The 18,928-nt window shown below is 37.6% G+C and overlaps 1 protein-coding gene across 1 annotated transcript in view; it reads right to left on the bottom strand.

Annotated features, from left to right (window-relative positions):
* RAB6B (RAB6B, member RAS oncogene family) overlaps window positions 1-707 on the bottom strand; it is a 64,995-nt gene extending 64,288 nt beyond the window's left edge. Inside the window, exon 1 of the mRNA XM_081300791.1 lies at window positions 165-707. Within this exon, the coding sequence (XP_081156917.1) occupies window positions 165-234 (70 nt within the window). The 5' untranslated portion in view covers window positions 235-707. The remainder of the gene's footprint in view (window positions 1-164) is intronic.
* Window positions 708-18,928: the final 18,221 nt, after the last annotated feature.

The raw sequence follows: 18,928 nt of genomic DNA on the forward strand, positions 1-18,928 counted from the left end.
CCAGCCCCACCCCAGCTGACCCCATCTCCCCATCCCCATCCCTCTTCTCCACCCGGGCGTGGAAGGGCCTTTCCGAGCCCGGGCCCGGGGGTCCCTGTGGTGTTGGATAAACCGGCGGCGGGGAAGGCTCGGCGCCAAGCCAAGAGAATAAACCGGGTACTTACCGCTCTGCTCCCCCAGGAACACTAACTTGAATTTTCTCAGTGGGTTCCCAAAATCTCCCCCTGCAGACATGATGCTGGCAGCCGGGGCCGGTAGAGGAGGAGGAGGAAGAAGCGAAGGAGCAGGGAGGGGAAAGGAGGAGGGCTAGGGGAGGCGGCCGGCGGTGCGGGAGCCGGAGGGGGAAGGGCTGGCTGCGCGCGTCCCTGACTCCCCAGCTGCGTCCCGGCCCCGGCCTGCGGCTGCGTGTCCGGCAGCGGCAGTGGAGGAGGAGGAGGAGTAGAGAGAGGAGGCGGAGGAGCAGGAAGACTGAGGCTGGGCTGCCAAGGGCGACGCGCTTTGGACTCCCGAGGAGCGGCGCGGGCAGCAAGGCGCTGGCGGAGCTGGGCGCAGGGACCGCGCGCGGGGCGGAGGAGCGCTCTCCCGAGCCGCGCCAGTCGGCCCCCTCCAGCCTGCCTTCTCTGCCGGCGCCTGCGCTCTGCGCGCTCCCCAGCCTCTGATGTCATGCGGGGCCCGCGGCGCTGCGGGGCTGGGGGGCGTGCGCCCGCCCACCTGGAGCCCGCACCCGGCGGGAGAGAGCCACCTCTCCTTGCCTCTGAGAGGGTCCTCCAACCGTCTTTAGCGTCCCCGCTACTTCTGTCTTCCCCAGAGCAGTTCTGTTTTGAACCCCCCAAAAATGACACAAAATTATCAGGGGACATTTGTCTCTCGTCTTTTAAACCTAAATGTTCGTCCCTTCCTCCACCTCGCCAGACACCGGTGCACAGAGTAGTTGTCTGAGAGGGCAAAAGGGAAGGAAGGAGGCTGTGGGAAAGCCAGGGTGTGGTGGGGAATGGGGAGCTGTATGGGTACAAGGCGCAGGCGGGAAGGAGGGGCGGGGGCAGCAGGACTCCACTATCTCCCTTGTGGCCTCCAGCCCGTCCTTCCCTCTAGGCCCAGATCCTTCATCTGGGCGACCTGTGTTGGGTCTGTTGATGTCCCCGCAGACCTGGTAGCGAGAGAAGAGGCGCCAATACAGGGCGCGCCTACCTCCAACCAACTGTTTATTTTGTGCTAAATCCTAACCTGCCCCATGGGAGAGAAGGCACAGTGACCCCTGAATTCCAGCGTGCCTATCTCCAGGACAGTGGCCTGAGTTTTTTGACCCTGGGGCGGCCAGGCTACAATGATGACACTCCTAGCCTTGGTAATTATGTGTATCTGGACAATGAATTCTCAGAGGAAACGGCAGTGACCTCCCAGTGCCTCTGTACTCGCCTGGCTCATTGAGGCACAGGTGATAAATTGTGAGTGGATGAGAGCAAAGAGCAAACGCCAAGCTTAGAAACACTCCCAGGACAGCTCCCATCCTGGCTAATGGAGGTTTTACAAAGCCACCTCTTACTCTCCCGCCACCCCATGGTCTTGTTCATTTGTGCTGTACAGTGAATGTTTGGGGGGGGGGATTATCATCAGCATATCTGATTATCATCAGCATACACTCTAGGGGTTATAAGAAGAGAGAAAGAGGAGTGAGGGGCAGCCTCATTTGGAACAGGAGACATTTCTTCTCCTGGAGACATTTGTTATTTCCCCCACCTTAGAATTTATTGGATATGCTCAAGCAGTTCCCCGTCTGTCTCCCTGCTGCTTCTTCCAGAGCCTCTCATTGCTTTTTAAACCCCTGACAGCAAGTGCCTTGAAACCAGCAGCTGGGATTCCACTCTTGGACCCCAAGAACCAACCTCAGGTCTTAAAAAAATATTTGTTGAATGCTCCAATAAATGTCTAGACCCCAAATCAGAGAAACCGTTCAAGGCACCCAACCAGGCAACAATCCTCCAACTGCTCCCTCTCCAAATACCTGGTGCTGTCTTCCTGCACCCTCTATGCTGTGCTCAGATCATCTGTGGCAAGACAAAGCAGCTCGGTAGTGACAGAAAAAGCATCATCCTTTGGGTAAGTGTAAGCAAGTCCAGTACCTTCCTTGATCATCTGGACCTTCACACACAAGGTGAAATGGTGGTAGAGGACAAAGCGATGGGCCCTTTGGGCATTCCTAAGCCTCCTTGTCAACCCAGATGCTTGCCAGATGCAGCTGGACTGATGAGGCCAGAATGCCTTGCTGGACCCTGGCAAGATTCTTCCATCTCAAATGACAAAAACCTAGTTCCAACCTCTGAGCTGTTGTAGTTGGGGCAGGTACTAATGGTGCTCACAAAATGTCATCATCACACTGTGGGAATTAGAGCCTCAGAGATTCCAAGTCTGCTTTGCTTCCATTCTCCCTCCTTCTCCAGCCACCGTTGCTTTTTCTTCTTACTCTGGGCCTTGCCCTTGACCTGCTCTAGAGCCATCAGCCTTTCTCTGGGTTGCAGAAAATGTGTCCACTCTGAACCACACCTTGGCAACCCCACTGGAGAGAGTTTCTTCGACATAACATCTTTGTGTCCCATCTTTAAGAAGTCTGCAAAGCTTCCTATTGAGTATATACTATATAGAGAGAAGTTATAAAGAAAACCTGTCACTGTGAATGCCCATTTGTTCTCCACCCAGCTGGAGAAGCCAAACGTTGCAACACTTTTGATGTCCCTAGGTGCTCTCCTTCCTTCCCCAGCAACTTGAAAATCTAGAACCCTGGCTTTTCTTTGCATTTTATCACATTTGAAAATGTCCTTCAATTATACATTGTTTTGGTTTTCATCTTTTGAAGTTTATGTAAGGTATCAAACTGTATGTTCTGTTCTATGACTTGCATTTTCTTCCCATTTTGTCCCTGAGATTCCACTGTTGCTGTGCACAGCAGCAGTGCTTACATTTCCACCGCTGTTTAGTATTCCACTGTCTGCCCCAATTTTTAAATCATTTTCAATAAAATGTGTGTCCAGTTTTTAAAACTCAAAATAATTTTAGAATGGCATAGAGGTTGCCAAAAAGAAAAAAAAAATCACAGGAAGTTTGTGTGTGTCTTTGCCCTGCTGCCCCATGATAACATCTTATATAACCACAGTGCATTAGCAAAGCCAGGAAATTAACATTGGAAAACACACCCAGCTTTCTTTCTGCTATTACAAATAATGCTGCTAGGAACATTCTTTACACTTCTCCTAATGCATCAATGAAAAGTTTCCTTAAGATCTGTATTGAGGAGCTAAATTACAGCATAAAACAAAATGTATGTTTAATTTTATGGCACACTGTTTTCTAAAGAGAATTGTCGGGTCATATAGCTTATCTCTCTCTCTCTCTCTCTCTCTCTCTCTTCTTTGAGAAGGACTTGGCTATTTTATTAAAGTCTGGGTTTTAACTTTGAGATCATTATAGATTGACAAGCAGTTGTAAGAAATAAGACAGCTCTTCTGTATCCCTTATCTGGTTTCCCCAATGGTAACATCTTGCAAGACGTGGTCCTGTAGTTCAATATCCCACCTAGATATTGACATTAAGACAGTCAAGGCACTGAAGCATTTCCATGAGGTGGGTCCCTCCTATTTCCCCTTTTATAGCCACGCCCACTTTCCTCCCACTTCTGTCCCTTCCTAACCTCTGTCAACCCCTAATCTGCGTTTCATTCCAATGAATTTGTCATTTCAAGAAACTTATGTAAGTGGAATCACACAGTATGTAACTTTTGGAGATTGACTTTTTTCACCCAGGAAAATTCTATGGAAATTCATCAGAATTATCGTTTATATCAATGGTTGGTTCCCTTTTTGTGCCAAGTAGTATTTCATAGTATTTTTTTTTTTCAATTCACCTGTGAAGAACATCTGGATTATTTCCAATTTGGAGCCATTAAAAATAAAACTGCTTTGAACATTCATGTATAGGTTTTTGAGTGAACATAAGGGTTTTTTTTTTCTATAAAATAATACTGGGCCATATGTATGTATGTCTGTTTTTTAAAGAAACTGCCAAACTTTTCCAGAATGGCTCTATCACTTTATACTCTTGCCAGCAATGTATGAGTGATCCAGCTTCTTCGCACCCTCACCAGGATTTGGTTGTGTCAATATTTATTTTTTAAGCCACCCAGAGATATATGTAGTGATATATCCTTGCAGTTTTTAATTTACATTTCCCTGATGGCTAATGATACTTAACATCTCTTCTCATTTTTTTTTTTTTTGCCATCTGCATATTCTCTTGGTGAAATGTCTATTTCCTTCCTCCATTTTTAATTGACTTTTTTCTTAATGTGTTTGAGAAACTACTCCTTTGTTAGCTTTGTGGTTTGCAAATATTTTCTCCCACTCTGCAACTTGTCCTTTCATCCTCTTTACAAGGATTTTTGCAGAGTAAAATATTTTTCATTTCAATAAAATACAACTTAGTCTTTTTTTTCCTTTATGAAGCGTGTTTTTGGTATCATGTCTAAGAACTCATTACAAAGCCTTAAATCCCAAAGGTTTACTCTTGTGTTTTCCCAAATTTTTGTTTTAAAAATAGTTTTATGTTTTATATTTAAGACCATGGTCCATTCTGAGTTAAATTTATGAGTTGTAAGACTTGGGATGGAGGTTATTTTTGTTTGTTTGTTTGTTTTTGCCTATGAATGCCCAAATGCCTAGTTGCTTTAGCACAACTTGTTGAAATGCTGTATATTCACCCTTGAATTGCTCTTGAACCTTTGTCAGAAATCTTTTGGGTCTTATTACTGTGGGAGGTGTGGAAATCCAGACTCCCGACATGGTTTCTGCTGACACTGCAGATGGGAGATGGCAGTCCTACACAGCATAGGTGAAAATTCTGGTTCTGACACTCCCATCCTAGCCAAAGGGTTAGGGCATTGCTGTGATTTGACTGTGTCTCCAGATTTCAGAAACTTAATTCCCAAATTCATATGTTAATGGCATCTGGAGGTACGATCACTGGGAGGTCTTCAAGTCAGGAGGACCCTATTTGTGAATGAATGGATGAATCTATTTGTGAATTACTAGATTCATGAATTAACAAGGGAGTGGTTTTGTTATAATAGTGAGCTCTCTCCTGCAAACTTGTTCTGTCTTGCCGTGTGATATCCTCTGCCACGTTATGATATAGCAAGAGGGCCCTTGCCAGATGCCAGGAAGATATAGGTGCTATGCTCTTAGACTTTGCAGAACCCTGAGCTAAATAAACCTGAATTCTTTATGAATTACCAAGCTTCAGGTATTTTGTAAATGCAATGGAAAATAGACCAAGACAGACATATTGGTAAAGGCTGGTAATGGTGAAAGTCTGTACTCACCACTTGGACTTTGCTGCGTAGGAAGTTTTTCTGTGGTGTTTGGCTGGAATAGAGCAGTTACTAAGTTTTCTGTCTTTCTGGGTTACCCCTTTTCTGGTCCTTTGACTAAAGATCAAACTTTCATTGGGGATTCATTTTTGTCTGTGCTTGTAGGCATTTCTAGGGTTCTTGCTTCTTCAGCTCCAAACCTTGGACATATGAGATTAAAAGAAAACCCAAGGAGCCCATCACCATGTTGTTCCTTGTCTCTCAAGGACCCTACCTGATCTACCTTCTTTTACCCACCTTTCAGAGTTTTCTTTATGTACAGTATCCAAAGAGTCCATTGTATTTAGCAGGAGAAACAGTGAAAAGTACATCTCTGTCATCTTTCCACATACGTATTTTAATATAAACATATTGAAATGTAATATACATGCATAAAAGAAAAAAATCACAAGTATATGGCTTAATGAATTTATGAAGAGTGAGTATATCCATATGGCCACCACCCAGACCAAGAAAACAAATATTATCAGTACCCCCAGAAGTTTCCATCATGCCCCTCTCAGTCATTACACTTTTACCCATAAAGGAAATAACCACTCACATATGTCAGCATGGATTGGTTTTGCTCATATTTGAATTTCATATAAGTTGAGTCAAAATCAGCATGTATTCATTTGCAAGTGACTCTTTCATTGAATGTTGGGTTTGTAAGATCCCCCCCATGGGCTGTGTGGTTGTAGTTGATTCATTTTCACAGCTATATAATAGTGTTGTATGATTATATCACAGTTATTCATCTATTCCACTATAGAGGGACATTAAGATTGCTTCCAGTGTTTGGTTACTACAAATATTGCTGTAATGAAAACTGTTTATGTGGTTTTTGTTGAACATATATACTTATGTCTTCTAGGTATATACTGAAGTATATACCCTATAGAGTTTAGGTTTAATTTAAGTAGATTTCCCAACTTTCCAAAATGGTCATCCCAGCACCAATGATTTATGAGAGTTCCAACATTTCACAGCCTTGCAAACCCTTGGTTTTATCAATCTTTTAATTCTAGATATTTGGTATATCTGTAATGACATCTCTTAGTAGTTTTAATTTGTATGTCTCTGATGACTAAGCATTGACCATCTTGCCTCATGTTTAAACATTTAGATAATGTCACAAAAGAAGTGTCTGTCCAAGTATTTTCTCCCTTTTCTACTTGATTTTCTGGCTTTTTAAAAAATTATTGACTTGTGGGAGTATATATTTTTTGTATTTGTTAATTAGGTGTATTATGGAATCTTCTCATAGTCTGTGGATTGCCTTTTTACTTTCTTAATGATATCTTTCAATGAATAGATGACCTTATTTCTAATGTAGTCAAATATGCTGTCTCCTTTTTGTTAGGATTTTCTGAGTCCTGTTTAACAAAATCCTTGTCCACTCTAAGATATGAGTCTGAACATACTTTATCTTATAGACGTTACATTATGTTACCTTTCATTTTTAGGTCTATAAAACACACAAAATTGATTTTTGTGGGAATCCTGTTTTCCCCATAGAGATATCTAGTTGGTGCAGAAACCAACTTTATAAGACCTTCCTTTCCACATAGTACTCAAGTTTACCTCTTTTGTAAACCGAGTGACTCTTCTAAGACCTGCTTCTCTTCTCCATTGATCCATTTGTCTTTCCTTGGGCCAACACCACACTCTCTAAATCACGATAGCTGTAAAACAAACAATGCAATGCCTTCTTCAGAAAGCAACTTGTTTATTTTTATATTTTCCAAATACCCTTGGGAAACAGATTCTCAATTCCTGGACATGCATGTGTGTACACATGCTCATACACACTCATACCACAAACCTCTCTGAGAAGATTTTGATTGGAATTTCATTGACTCTTCAGATCAGTTTGGGGAAAACTGACATCTTTACAATATTGAGTGTTTCAATCCATGAACACAATATGATTTCCTTTTCTTCAGTGATGTAGAGAACTTACACCTCTTTTATTGGATTTATTGATAGGTATTTATTATTTTCTAATAGTATTATAATAGATATAATTTAATAAATTTCAATGAATGATTTTATACTACTAGAGTATAGAAATATAAATGATTTTCATAATTGACCTTATATCCAGTCATCATGATGACTTCACTTATTTAATGTAATAGGTTATCTATAGCTTCTTTTTGGATCTCTTATAAATACAATCATTGGCAGCCACTATGAAGTCAAACAACAACAAGTGCTGGCGAGGATGTGGAGAAAAGGGTACACTTGTACATTGTTGGTGGGACTGCACCGTGCGGCCAATTTGGAAAGCAGTTTGGAGATTCCTGGGAAAGAATGGAATGGAACCACCATTTGACCCTGCTATTGCCCTTCTCGGACTATTCCCTGAAGACCTTAAAAGAGCATGCTACAGGGATACTGCCACATCGATGTTCATAGCAGCACAATTCACAATAGCTAGACTGTGGAACCAACCCAGATGCCCTTCAGTAGATGAATGGATAAAAAAAATGTGGCATCTATACACAATGGAGTACTATGCAGCAATAAAAAATGACAAAATCATAGAATTTGCAGGGAAATGGATGGCACTAGAGCAAATTATGCTTAGTGAAGCTAGCCAATCCCTAAAAAACAAATACCAAATGTCTTCTTTGATATAATGAGAGCAACTATGAACAGAGCAGGGAGGAAGAGCAGGAAGAAAAGATTAACATTAAATAGAGACATGAGATGGGAGGGAAAGGGAGAGAAAAGGGAAATTGCATGGAAATGAAGGGAGACCCTCATTGCTATACAAAATTACATATAAGAGGTTGTGAGGGGAATGGGAAAATAAACAAGGAGAGAAATGAATTACAGTAGATGGGGTAGAGAGAGAAGATGGGAGGGGAGGGGAGGGGGGATAGTAGGGGATAGGAAAGGTAGCAGAATACAACAATTACTAATAGGGCATTATGTAAAATTGTGGATGTGTAACCGACGTGATTCTGCAATCTACATTTGGGGTAAAATTTGGGGTTCATAACCCACTTCAATCTAATGTATGAAATATGATATGTCAAGAGCTTTGTAATGTTGTGAACAACCGATAAAAATAAATAAATAAATAAATAAATAAATAAATAAATAAATAAATAAATACAATCATGTTACATAGTCGGTTGGTTGGTGTTTTTAATTTTAACCATGCTATATACATATGGTGGTATCTCTTTAATTTACATTTCCCAAATGATGATCAGCATCTTTTCATGTACTTGTTAGACATTCGTATATTTTATTTAACTGAAGTTTTGGATGGTTCATTTTCCTATTGTTTAGGTTTTGAGATTTCTTAATATATTATACTCAAGTCTTTTTTTTTTTTTAATTGATACTGGGGATTGAACTCACCGGAACTTTACCACTGAACTATATCCCCAGCCCTTTTTATTTTGTATTTTGAGACAGGGTCTCACTAAGTTGCTGAGGCTGGCTTTCAACTTGGGATCCTCCAGCCTCAGCCTCTCACGTTGCTGCGATTACAGGGATGCACCACCAAGCACAGCATATTCTCAAGTCAATATGGGCTGGGGTTGTGGCTCTGTGGTAGAGCGCTTGCCTAGCATGCGTGAGGCACTGGGTTTGATCCTCAGCACCACATAAAAACAAAATAAAGATATTGTGTCCACCTAAAAAATAAAAAATAAAAATTTAAAAAATATATGACTTATAAATATTCTTTTGGTCTATGGCTTGTCTTTTTATTCTCTTAACCAGGATTTTTCAGAGTCAACATTACTAATTAATTTTGATGAAATATAGTTTGCCAGTTTTAAATCACGAATGTGATATATAATAGAAATTCTGTCTAACACAAGGTTGCCCCAAAATTTTCTCCCATTTTCTTTTAGAAATTTTATAATTTTAGGTTTTCTGGTTAGTTCTACAATATATTCTGAGTTCAGTTTTGTATGTAGTGTGAAGTATAATTTTTTTTTACATGGTGTATGGTATCTAATTGCTTTGGCACAATTTCTTGAAAAGACTACTTCATCTTCACTGAATTGTCCTGGCATCATTGTCTCAAATCAATCAACTATTTATATGTGAGTCTATTTCTGGATTCTATTCTGTTTAATTGATCTATTTGTCTTTATGCCAATGATGCACTGTCTTTATTATAGATCCATGACAGGTTTTAAATATGTAAATGTTTCAACTCTTTTCTCTTTCAAAAAAAGAAACCTATTTCAAGACCCTTGCATTTCCAAATAAACTTTAGTATAAGCTTCTCAATTTCTACAAATTGGCTATCTTTTTCAAAATAGGAGTTGTGCTGAAACTACAGTTCAATATGAAGACCACTGGCTTCTTAGAAACACTGAGTCTTCTGATCTATGAACATGGCATCTCTCACCATTTACTTATTTCTTTAATTTCTCATAGCACACTATTATGATTTTCAGCATAAAGGACTTGCAGATATTTTGTCACATTATCCTTAAGTATTCCCCTTTTTTAATATTATTGCAAATAGTATTTTTTGTTTCAATTTCTAATTGTGCAGCTGTATAAAAATATAATTAATGAGTGTATTTCTTTTGTTTCCTATAATCTTGATGAATTTACTTACTAGAAGTCCTTGTTTGTAGATTCCATAAGATTTTCTACATATAACATTATGTCATCTATTCATATAGACAATTTTACTTCTTCCTTTGTAATCCAGATTTTTTTCCTTGCCTTATTGCAGTGGTTAGAACACTAATACAACATTGAATAGAAGTGATGAGGGTTAACATTCTGTTTTTCTTCCTGATCTTTTGGGTAAGCATTAAGTTTTTCACCAGTAGAAATGATAATTTCATTAGTTTAGTTTTAAAGGTTTTGTTTTGTAGATAGCCTTTATCAGTTGAAGAAATTCTTTCCTTTTTATAGCTTGCTGAGGATTTTTAGTGAGAAAAGAATGTTTGACTTTGTTACTGTCAATTCTAAATGTTTATTGAGACCATCATATAGTTTTTCTGTTTTAGTCTGTTATTAGAATAAGTTAGATTAATTGGTAATCCAAAACTAAGCAACTTGTAGTCTTTGAATAAACTTCTCTTGGTCATGACATATTATTCTTATTATATATAGTTGGATTCAGCTTTTAAAAATTTTTTGAAGCTGAGTATGGTGACATGCAATTGTAATCCCACAAGTTCAATATTCTGAGTCAGGAGGATCGAAAGTTGAAAAATCCAGCCTCGGCAATTTAGCAAGTCCCTAACAACTTAGCAAGACCCTGTCTCAAAATAAAAAAGAAAAAGGGCTAAATATGTGGCTCAGTTGTTAAATAATGCTGGGTTCAATTCCTGGTACCAAAAATAAATAAATAAAATTTTGTGAAGAATATTTTTTATTTATGTTTGTGAACAATATTTTTTATTTATGTTTGTGAATAATTTGCAATATTCTTGTTTTTTGGATAGCAAAGTTATACTGGCCTTACAGAATCACCTGGGAAGTACGATGGTTTCATCAATTTTCTGGAATAGTTTAGAACTGATAAAAGTTCTGAACTTCTTTTAAAGTTTGCTAGAATTAACCAATGAAGCATTTGGTTTTCCATTTTCTTTGTGGGAAGATTTTTAAAAGTATAAATTCAATTTCTTCAACAAAGTTTTCTGGTTTTCTTTTTTCTTGAGGGAACTTTGGTAGTTTGTGTCTTTCAAGGAATTAGTCCATTTAATTTAAGGTATACAATTTATTGGTATAAAGCTATTCGTAATATTGCCTAATTCTTTAGAACCTCTAGTGATATCAATTGTCTTATTCAGATATTGGTAGTTTGTGTTTTGTTCTTTTTTTCTTTTTTTTCTCATCATCCTGTCTAGAAGTTTATTGATTTTACTGTTTACCTCAAAGAAGAAGCATTTGATTGTATTGATCTTCTCCGTTGCTTTCTTTCTTTTTTTAAAATTGATTTCTGTTCTTATTTATATTTCTTTCTTTATTTTCTGTAGTCTGAGTCTGATTAGCTCCTTTTTAAAAAAAGAGAGAATTTTTTAATATTTATTTTTTAGTGAACACAACGTCTTTATCTTATTTTTGTGTGGTGCTGAGGATCGAACCCAGCGCCCTGTGCATGCCAGGCGAGTGCGCTACCACTCGAGCCACATCCCCAGCCCTGATTAGCTCTTCTTTCTCTGTTTTCTTAAAGTTAAGGATGATGTGTTGATTTGAAATTTCTTATTTTTTAATATAAGCATTTATTGCTATAAATTTCACTCCAAATGAAAGAAGTCATTCCACCAATTTTAGTTTCATTTTAGTTCAGTTCAACATATTTTCTAATTTTCCTTTTGATTTATTGTTTTACCTATGATTAGTTTTAGAATAGTGTTATTTACTTTATAAATATTTGAGGATGTTCAGGAAATAGTTGGTTATAATTTCTAATTTAATTTCTTTGGAATCAAACACCAAATTTTTTAGTATTAAAACTTCTGTTTGCTGGGTACAGTGGCACACACCTGCAATCCCAGCGGCTTGGGAGGCTGAAGCCAGAGGATTACAAATTCAATGCCAGCCTCAGCAACTTAGTGAGGCCCTAAGCAACTTAGCAAGACCCTGCCTCAAAATTAAAAATTGAAAAAGAGCTGGGGATAGGGCTCATTGGTAAAGTGCCTGCGGGTTCAATTCCTGGTACCTAAACCAAAAGAAACAAAAATCCCTTATGTACCATTGTATATGGTCTGTCTTGGCAAATTGTCTGTATACCCTTGACAAGATGGCCTGTTTTGCTGTTGTTAGGTGAAGTGTAATATAGTCGTCCATTGGATCAATTGGTTGGCTGTTCTGTTCATGTCTCATATATTCCTACTGATCTTCTACTTCTGTCAACTACAAAGAGAAGGGTGTGGAAATCAGCAGTTGTCACTGTGGACTTCTTTATTTCTCCCTGGAGTTCTATCTATCGTTGCTTCATGTGTCTTGCAACTCTGGCATAAGGCGTGTTAACACATAGAATGTTCACATCCTCTTAATGAACTGACCCATACACCATTATGGAAGGACCTTCCCTATCTCAGGAAGTATTATTTGCTTTAATTTCTACTTTGTCTGATATAAATAGAGCCACTTCAGCTTTTATTTAATTCATTTTAGTACAGTGTATTTTTCATACTTTCTTTTTTTAAGCTGTTACAATTTGTATCCTTTTGACTGAAATTGTGTTTCTCGCTTCTTTATCAACATGGACATTCTCTGCCTTCGTTAGGGCATTTGGACAAGTTTACATCTAATGTAATCATTAATATAATTCCACTTAAAATCTATCAATTGCACTGTTACTATTTGTCTCATCTGTTCTTTGCTCCTTTTCCCCTAGATTTCTACTTTTTTTTTTTTGGATTGAGTATTTTTTTCTGATTCCATTTTATCTCCTTTCTTGCTTGATTCTGGGGGTTACATCAGGGTTTACAGTAGGCATCTTAGTCTATCATGTAAGATGATGTGATTTACCTGCGATTCAAGATCCGTGTGGTAATACACCTCTATTCCCTCCCTGTACACCTTTGTACTTCTACATGTTGTGATATATCATTCATTTCTCTTAAAGACATGCATTTAATTTTTTTAAAAAAGCTTTATTTTGAAATAACTTTATAATTATAAAAACATTGTAAAGATAATACAGTGTCCCTGCATGTCAATATGTCTTTTAACTGGTAATGTGAACTTTGATCATTTGCTCGAAGTGGTTTTGGTGAGGTTTCTCTTCTGTAAATTCATTATTTTTCCATTTGTATTTAGTAACTACCTGGGGGGGGGGAGATACTTTTTGAGTCTATGCAAGTATTTTTCCTACCTAAATTTTAGCATTCATCTTTGAATCTTGATTGCAACTACTATTTCTGTGGGTTTTATTTTTCCAGTACTGGGAGTTGAAATTGCTGATTAGTGTGTTGTGCTAATGGTGATTTTTCCGTTCCCCTTATTTCTTCTACATTCGTTCATTGACATTATCTTAAAGAAGTATTATTCCTTCCTTACCAGCTATTAAGTATTCTCCCATCTATTTCTTTCAGTATAGATTTGTGGGCATTTATTTTATTCTTTGGCTTTTATTCCAATAGTATTATTTTTCATTCTATTCAAATTGCTTCAACTTTGACCATAGAGAGTTTTGTTTTCTTGTATATTTTTTTCTGATTCGCTTCTTTGTTCTGTATGCCTAAACTTTGTCTTTTTCCTTTGCTTCTTTCTTTCTTTCCTTTCCCTTCCTTCCTTCTTTCCTTCCTTCCTTCCTTCCTTTCTCCCCCCTTTGTTTTTGTTTATTTGTTCAGTTCATTTGTTCATTTGTTTTTGAGCCAGGACTGAGCCCAGAGTCTTGTCCATGCTGGGCATGCACTCTATCACTGAATTATGCCCAAGCCCCATTTTCTCATTCTCTATTCCAGATCTTCTTGTTGGATCTTATATTTTTCCTTCCCCAGTCCTGGTATCAAACATCTCTCCAAGGACCCTGGTTCTCTGTATCCTGGTTCTGGGCTCTCCAGGTGTTCTTACTGTTATTGACAGATCACTGCTTCTAAGCCTTCTGTCTTGCTCAGCTTCATGTCATTGTATTGGAACACTGGAGGCAATCAGCTTATAAAGAGTAAGCATGTATTCAGCTCAGGTTCTGAAGTTTCCAATCCAAGACCAGAAAGCCCATTGCTTTGGACCTCTAGTGAGGGCACAGCTGGCAAAATGGACAGGGGTGGTGGGCAACTTCTCATCTCATGAGCTGGGAGATAGAAAGACACTGAGAGACTGGGAATCCACCATCCCTTCAAGAGCACTCGCCTGGTGACTTAAGGACCTCCCCTGTCTCCTAAAGGCAGCACCTCCCAACAGTGCCAGTCAGGGACCAAGCCCAGGACACAGGGGCCTTTCAGGGATAGTCATCCAAACTGTAGAACTCTCCAAGAGGACAGAGCAAGAAACTGGGTGCATGTGTACTAACCCATGTATGTGGATCGATCTATCTATCTATCTATCTATCTATCTATCTATCTATCTATCTATCATGCATGTATCTATTATGTATGTTAATAGTTACTGGTGAGGAGTCCTGCTCCCTCACATGTTGAAGTGTAACATCAGAGAAGCACGCTGAGGCAAGCAGATAAAGCTGGGTTTACTTAAAAACGGGTAATACAGACTTCTCCTGGAGGGAGAAGGTGGCCATAGCTGGTATCCTGGTATTCCAAGAAGCGAGGTGTTCTGCCTTTTTTATATGTCCTAGGCTTCCTTTGTTTACCTGCTCTCTTCCCCTTATCTCTCCTTCCTGTGTATGTGACTAGGCCCAGAAGGTAGGATGGCCAAAAGGTGAGAAGCAGATGGATGGGGGAAGGGCTGGATGGAGCAGCTCAGGACACATTAATTAACAATTTTATAACTCCCTGTAGGGAGGGGCAATTCCTGGGACAGGTTACCTTAGCCACAGGTTGGAGCAGGGGCAGGTTCTTGGTAAGGGTAGAGGAAGGCTCTGATCATTTCAATCTCTCAGGGGGCGGTCTCCGACTTACGGAACTTACTCGAATTGGCCTCCTTGATCCAATCTGACTCAATTTACCTATCTGTACCGACTCCCTGTCTAATTCTGGCTTTATATGTATGTATGTATGTATGTATGTATCTATGTATGCATGTATATATCTATGTATCTAACTATCTATGTATGTATCTATGTATGTGTCTATGCATCTATGTTATGTATTTATGTATCTGTGTTTCTATGTTTGTGTTTATGTGTCTATCTACATTCTATGTATCTGTTTCTATCTTTGTATGTACCTATGTATGTATCTATGTGTGTATATATATATATATATATATATATATGCGTATGTATGTATCTATGTATTTATGTTATCTTTGTATGTATGTATGTGCCTATTTTTGTATCTATGTATCTATGTATGTGTGTATCTAGGTTTCTATGTATCTATGTATCTGTTTCTCTATATATCTATGTATCTGTGTATGTATGTATCTATTTATGTATCTATCTTTGTATCTATATATCTATGTATCTGTCTGTATATGTGTGTATCTATCTATGTATTTACCTATGACTCTGTCTTTGTATCTATGTATATATGTATGTATCTATGTTTCTATGTACCTATCTGTGTATCTATCTATCTCTATCCATCTGGATAGCAATATGAATTCACACCTGTTCCCAGCTCTAATCTGACATCACTGGGTTCATTCTAACACTACCTATTGGGGCTTATTTGTCACTTCTTCTGACCGAAAAGGGGCTGTCATTATCTATACTATTGCTTTTCTGTTCAAACTTGGTATACATATAAACCAGTTTGGAATTGTCTACTCATAGCCCTAAGAGAGTCAACCACAGCCTGGTGTTTGTGTAGAGTTCCTCTCATGATGAGCCTCGTAATATCCATTCAGTGCACTTCCAAGTTTCCTTGGGTCACCTCCTTGGCTCCCCACCCTTTCGATGTGGTTATGTTTTTAACCAGATTTAAGAAGCTGCCAAACTGTTTTCAGTGTGTTTTCCAAACAAATGTGGCAAAAGTGGCAATTTAAAATTTAGAAAATAAACACAATTTATTCAAGCCAATAGGACTGTATTTAACTGTTGCGTTATATATTATTGTATCGTGTGTTCGACAACAGTTTGTAGACACATGAGCACATTAGGTTTATAGCTGGTGTCAACAGACTGACTCAGTATGAATTTTTTCTATATATTGAAATAACACCTTAATATTCTATATAGATAACATGGTTACAGTGAGACCTAGCTATGTTAAGTTGTCATTGGTAATGAAACAGTTTTCCTAGCTTAGAAAATAACTATGAACAAAATTTTAAGTTTAAAATGAAAACATAAACTCAGAATGTAGTGGAGACGTTAATATTATGACAAGAACAGTAAAAAAAAAAGAGACTGGCAGAAATTCTATACATATTTTATGATGAATGGCAACTGCAACTTGTTATAGCAGAGCAAAACAAAAAAGTAAATTACTAAGTAAAAAATTAAGGACAACAAATTGAACAATACTTACAGACATTTTGAGCAAATAGTGAATTTATGACTTTCCCTTTCAATAGTCACATAAGAAGCAATAAAATTATTACCCTCAAAATCCAAATAAAAACTGCATTGGAATTTCATCTCATTCCAGTCAGAATGACAATCATCCAGAATGGTGAGAACATGGGGAAAGGCACACTCATACATTGTTGGTGAGGCTGCAAATTATTGCAAACACTCTGGAAAGCAGTATGGAGATTCCTCAAAAAACTAGGAATGGAACCACCATATGACCCAGCTATCCCTCTTTGGCATATATCATCATACTACAGTGACACAGCCACATCAATGTTTATTATAGTGCAATGCAGTAATAGACATCTTTTGAAACCAGTCCAGGTGTCTGTCAATAGATGAATGGATTAAGAAAATATATATTCACAATGGAGTATTACTCAGCCATTAAGCAGAATGAAATTATGGCATTTGCTGGCAAATGGATGGAACATCATGCTAAGTGAAACAAACCAGACTCAGAAAATCAAAAGTCAAATGTTGTCTTTCAAATATATAAGCTAAAACAAAATAAAGGGGGAAAGAAAAAAATGGTGGGTGGGGGATTGAATACTATTAGATTAAAGAAAGATCAGTAGAATAGAAGGAGATTGAGTGGATGGGAGAAGGAATGGAACAGGAAAGGGGAGGAAATGCAAAATAAATTTGACAAAATTACACTAGGTATATTGATAAATATACCACAGTGAACTTCAACTTTATATATATGAGACAAATTAAAAATAAATAGATAAATAAATAGAAAGAAGATCAGCAAAGTAAAGGAAGGAGAAGAAGGGAAAGAGGAGACAACAGAGGTTAGAATGGAACCAATTAAATTCCATGCATGTACGATCATGTCAAAATGAACCAACTACTATGTATAACCATCATGCACTTAAAAAAAGCACTAAAATTATTTCCCCAGATCAATTTATTTTACAATAAAAAATTTGACAACATTTCATAGTGTCTGAGCTGTAACTCTATACAGATAACTGAGGTTCTCGTACCAGCAGCAACAACATTTTTAGATGGAGAAATGGTAAATTAAACATTTGTTTCAGTTATGAAAATTTCCATTTAAAAATTATGAAGAAAAGAAAGATATTTTACAAAATGTGATCTATAGTGAAGTCTTCTGACAATTGTCTATAGAATAAAACCCCTTTCTAATAATATCAAGGATCAATTGATTCAGTATTAGGTAAAAATACTAGTACTTTTCTTTAGCTTAAGTAAGTCATATATGTAAAAAATACTAATTACTGAATGTGGGTAAGTGCCCTGGGTTCAATCCCTGGTAACAAGATAAGTAAATAAATAATTTCAACTAGATGAGAATAAAATTAGTTTTAATCATGGTAGAAGGTACTCAAGCCATGTTAAGAGTCCAGACTCATTGGAAGTTTAAAACTTGAGAACCAATAATCAATATTTTTAAAAACAATACAAATGTTGGGGCTGGGGATGTGGCTCAAGCGGTAGCTCGCTCGCCTGGCATGCGTGCAGCTTGGGTTTGACCCTCAGCACCACATACAAACAAAGATGTTGTGTCTGCCGAAAACTAAAAAATAAATATTAAAATTATCTCTCTCTCTCTCTCTTTAAAAACAACAACAACAACAACAACAAAAAAAAATGTTGGCCAGAGATTCAATAGTTAAATATGTCAATGGGAATTACATTTTTATACTAATGTTATATTGCATGTGAGTAATCTAATTTTAAAATGATAAGGAAAGAAAAAAGTTTATTTGCCACCTAGCTAAAGAGGAATCATAATTTATTTTGAAGGTACAACTTTTCATAATATATCCAACAACAATGATTTGGCCCCTTTTTCTAAAATGAATCAATAAGTTGAAGACTTTTATTGTGATTATTGCCATATATAAGCTGGCCACAAAAACTGTAAGAAAAATTTGAAAAATGCTTTGTTTAACAGTTGAGAGTTGCTTTTTAATTTATGTATCACATTTTTGATATATCTTTAATAATACTGAATTGAAACAAGGTATTAAATTCCCTTACCTTAGTCAGACACAGTTTGGAAAACAATATGCCTTTTTCTCTAAAGTCAAATCAATCTTTCTAAAAAAGATGAACTCATTTTTTAGTATAGATGCAAATACTAAAGGAAAATTATAATACTGAAGGAAAAATTTGGGAGCTCAATTCAGTTATTAAAATGCTTTATTATGTTTTTTGAAAAAAATGTAAATATGTGAATCTAACCTTTCATTTATAAATTTTGTGAAAATACAGCATCCACATTGTAATGTCCTATAAATGCAAATTACATGCTGGATTTCCAAGACTTAATATGAAAAAAAATGTAGAGTATCTTCTTATTAATTTTTTATGCACAATCATGAACAACTTAACGATGGGGCTATGTTCTGAGAAATGTATTGTTAGGCAATTTCATCACTGTGCAAACATCTCAGAGTGTACTTACATAAGCT

Source organism: Spermophilus citellus, assembly GCF_964194105.1.
Source record: "Spermophilus citellus genome assembly, chromosome: 7".
Lineage (NCBI taxonomy): Eukaryota > Metazoa > Chordata > Mammalia > Rodentia > Sciuridae > Spermophilus > Spermophilus citellus.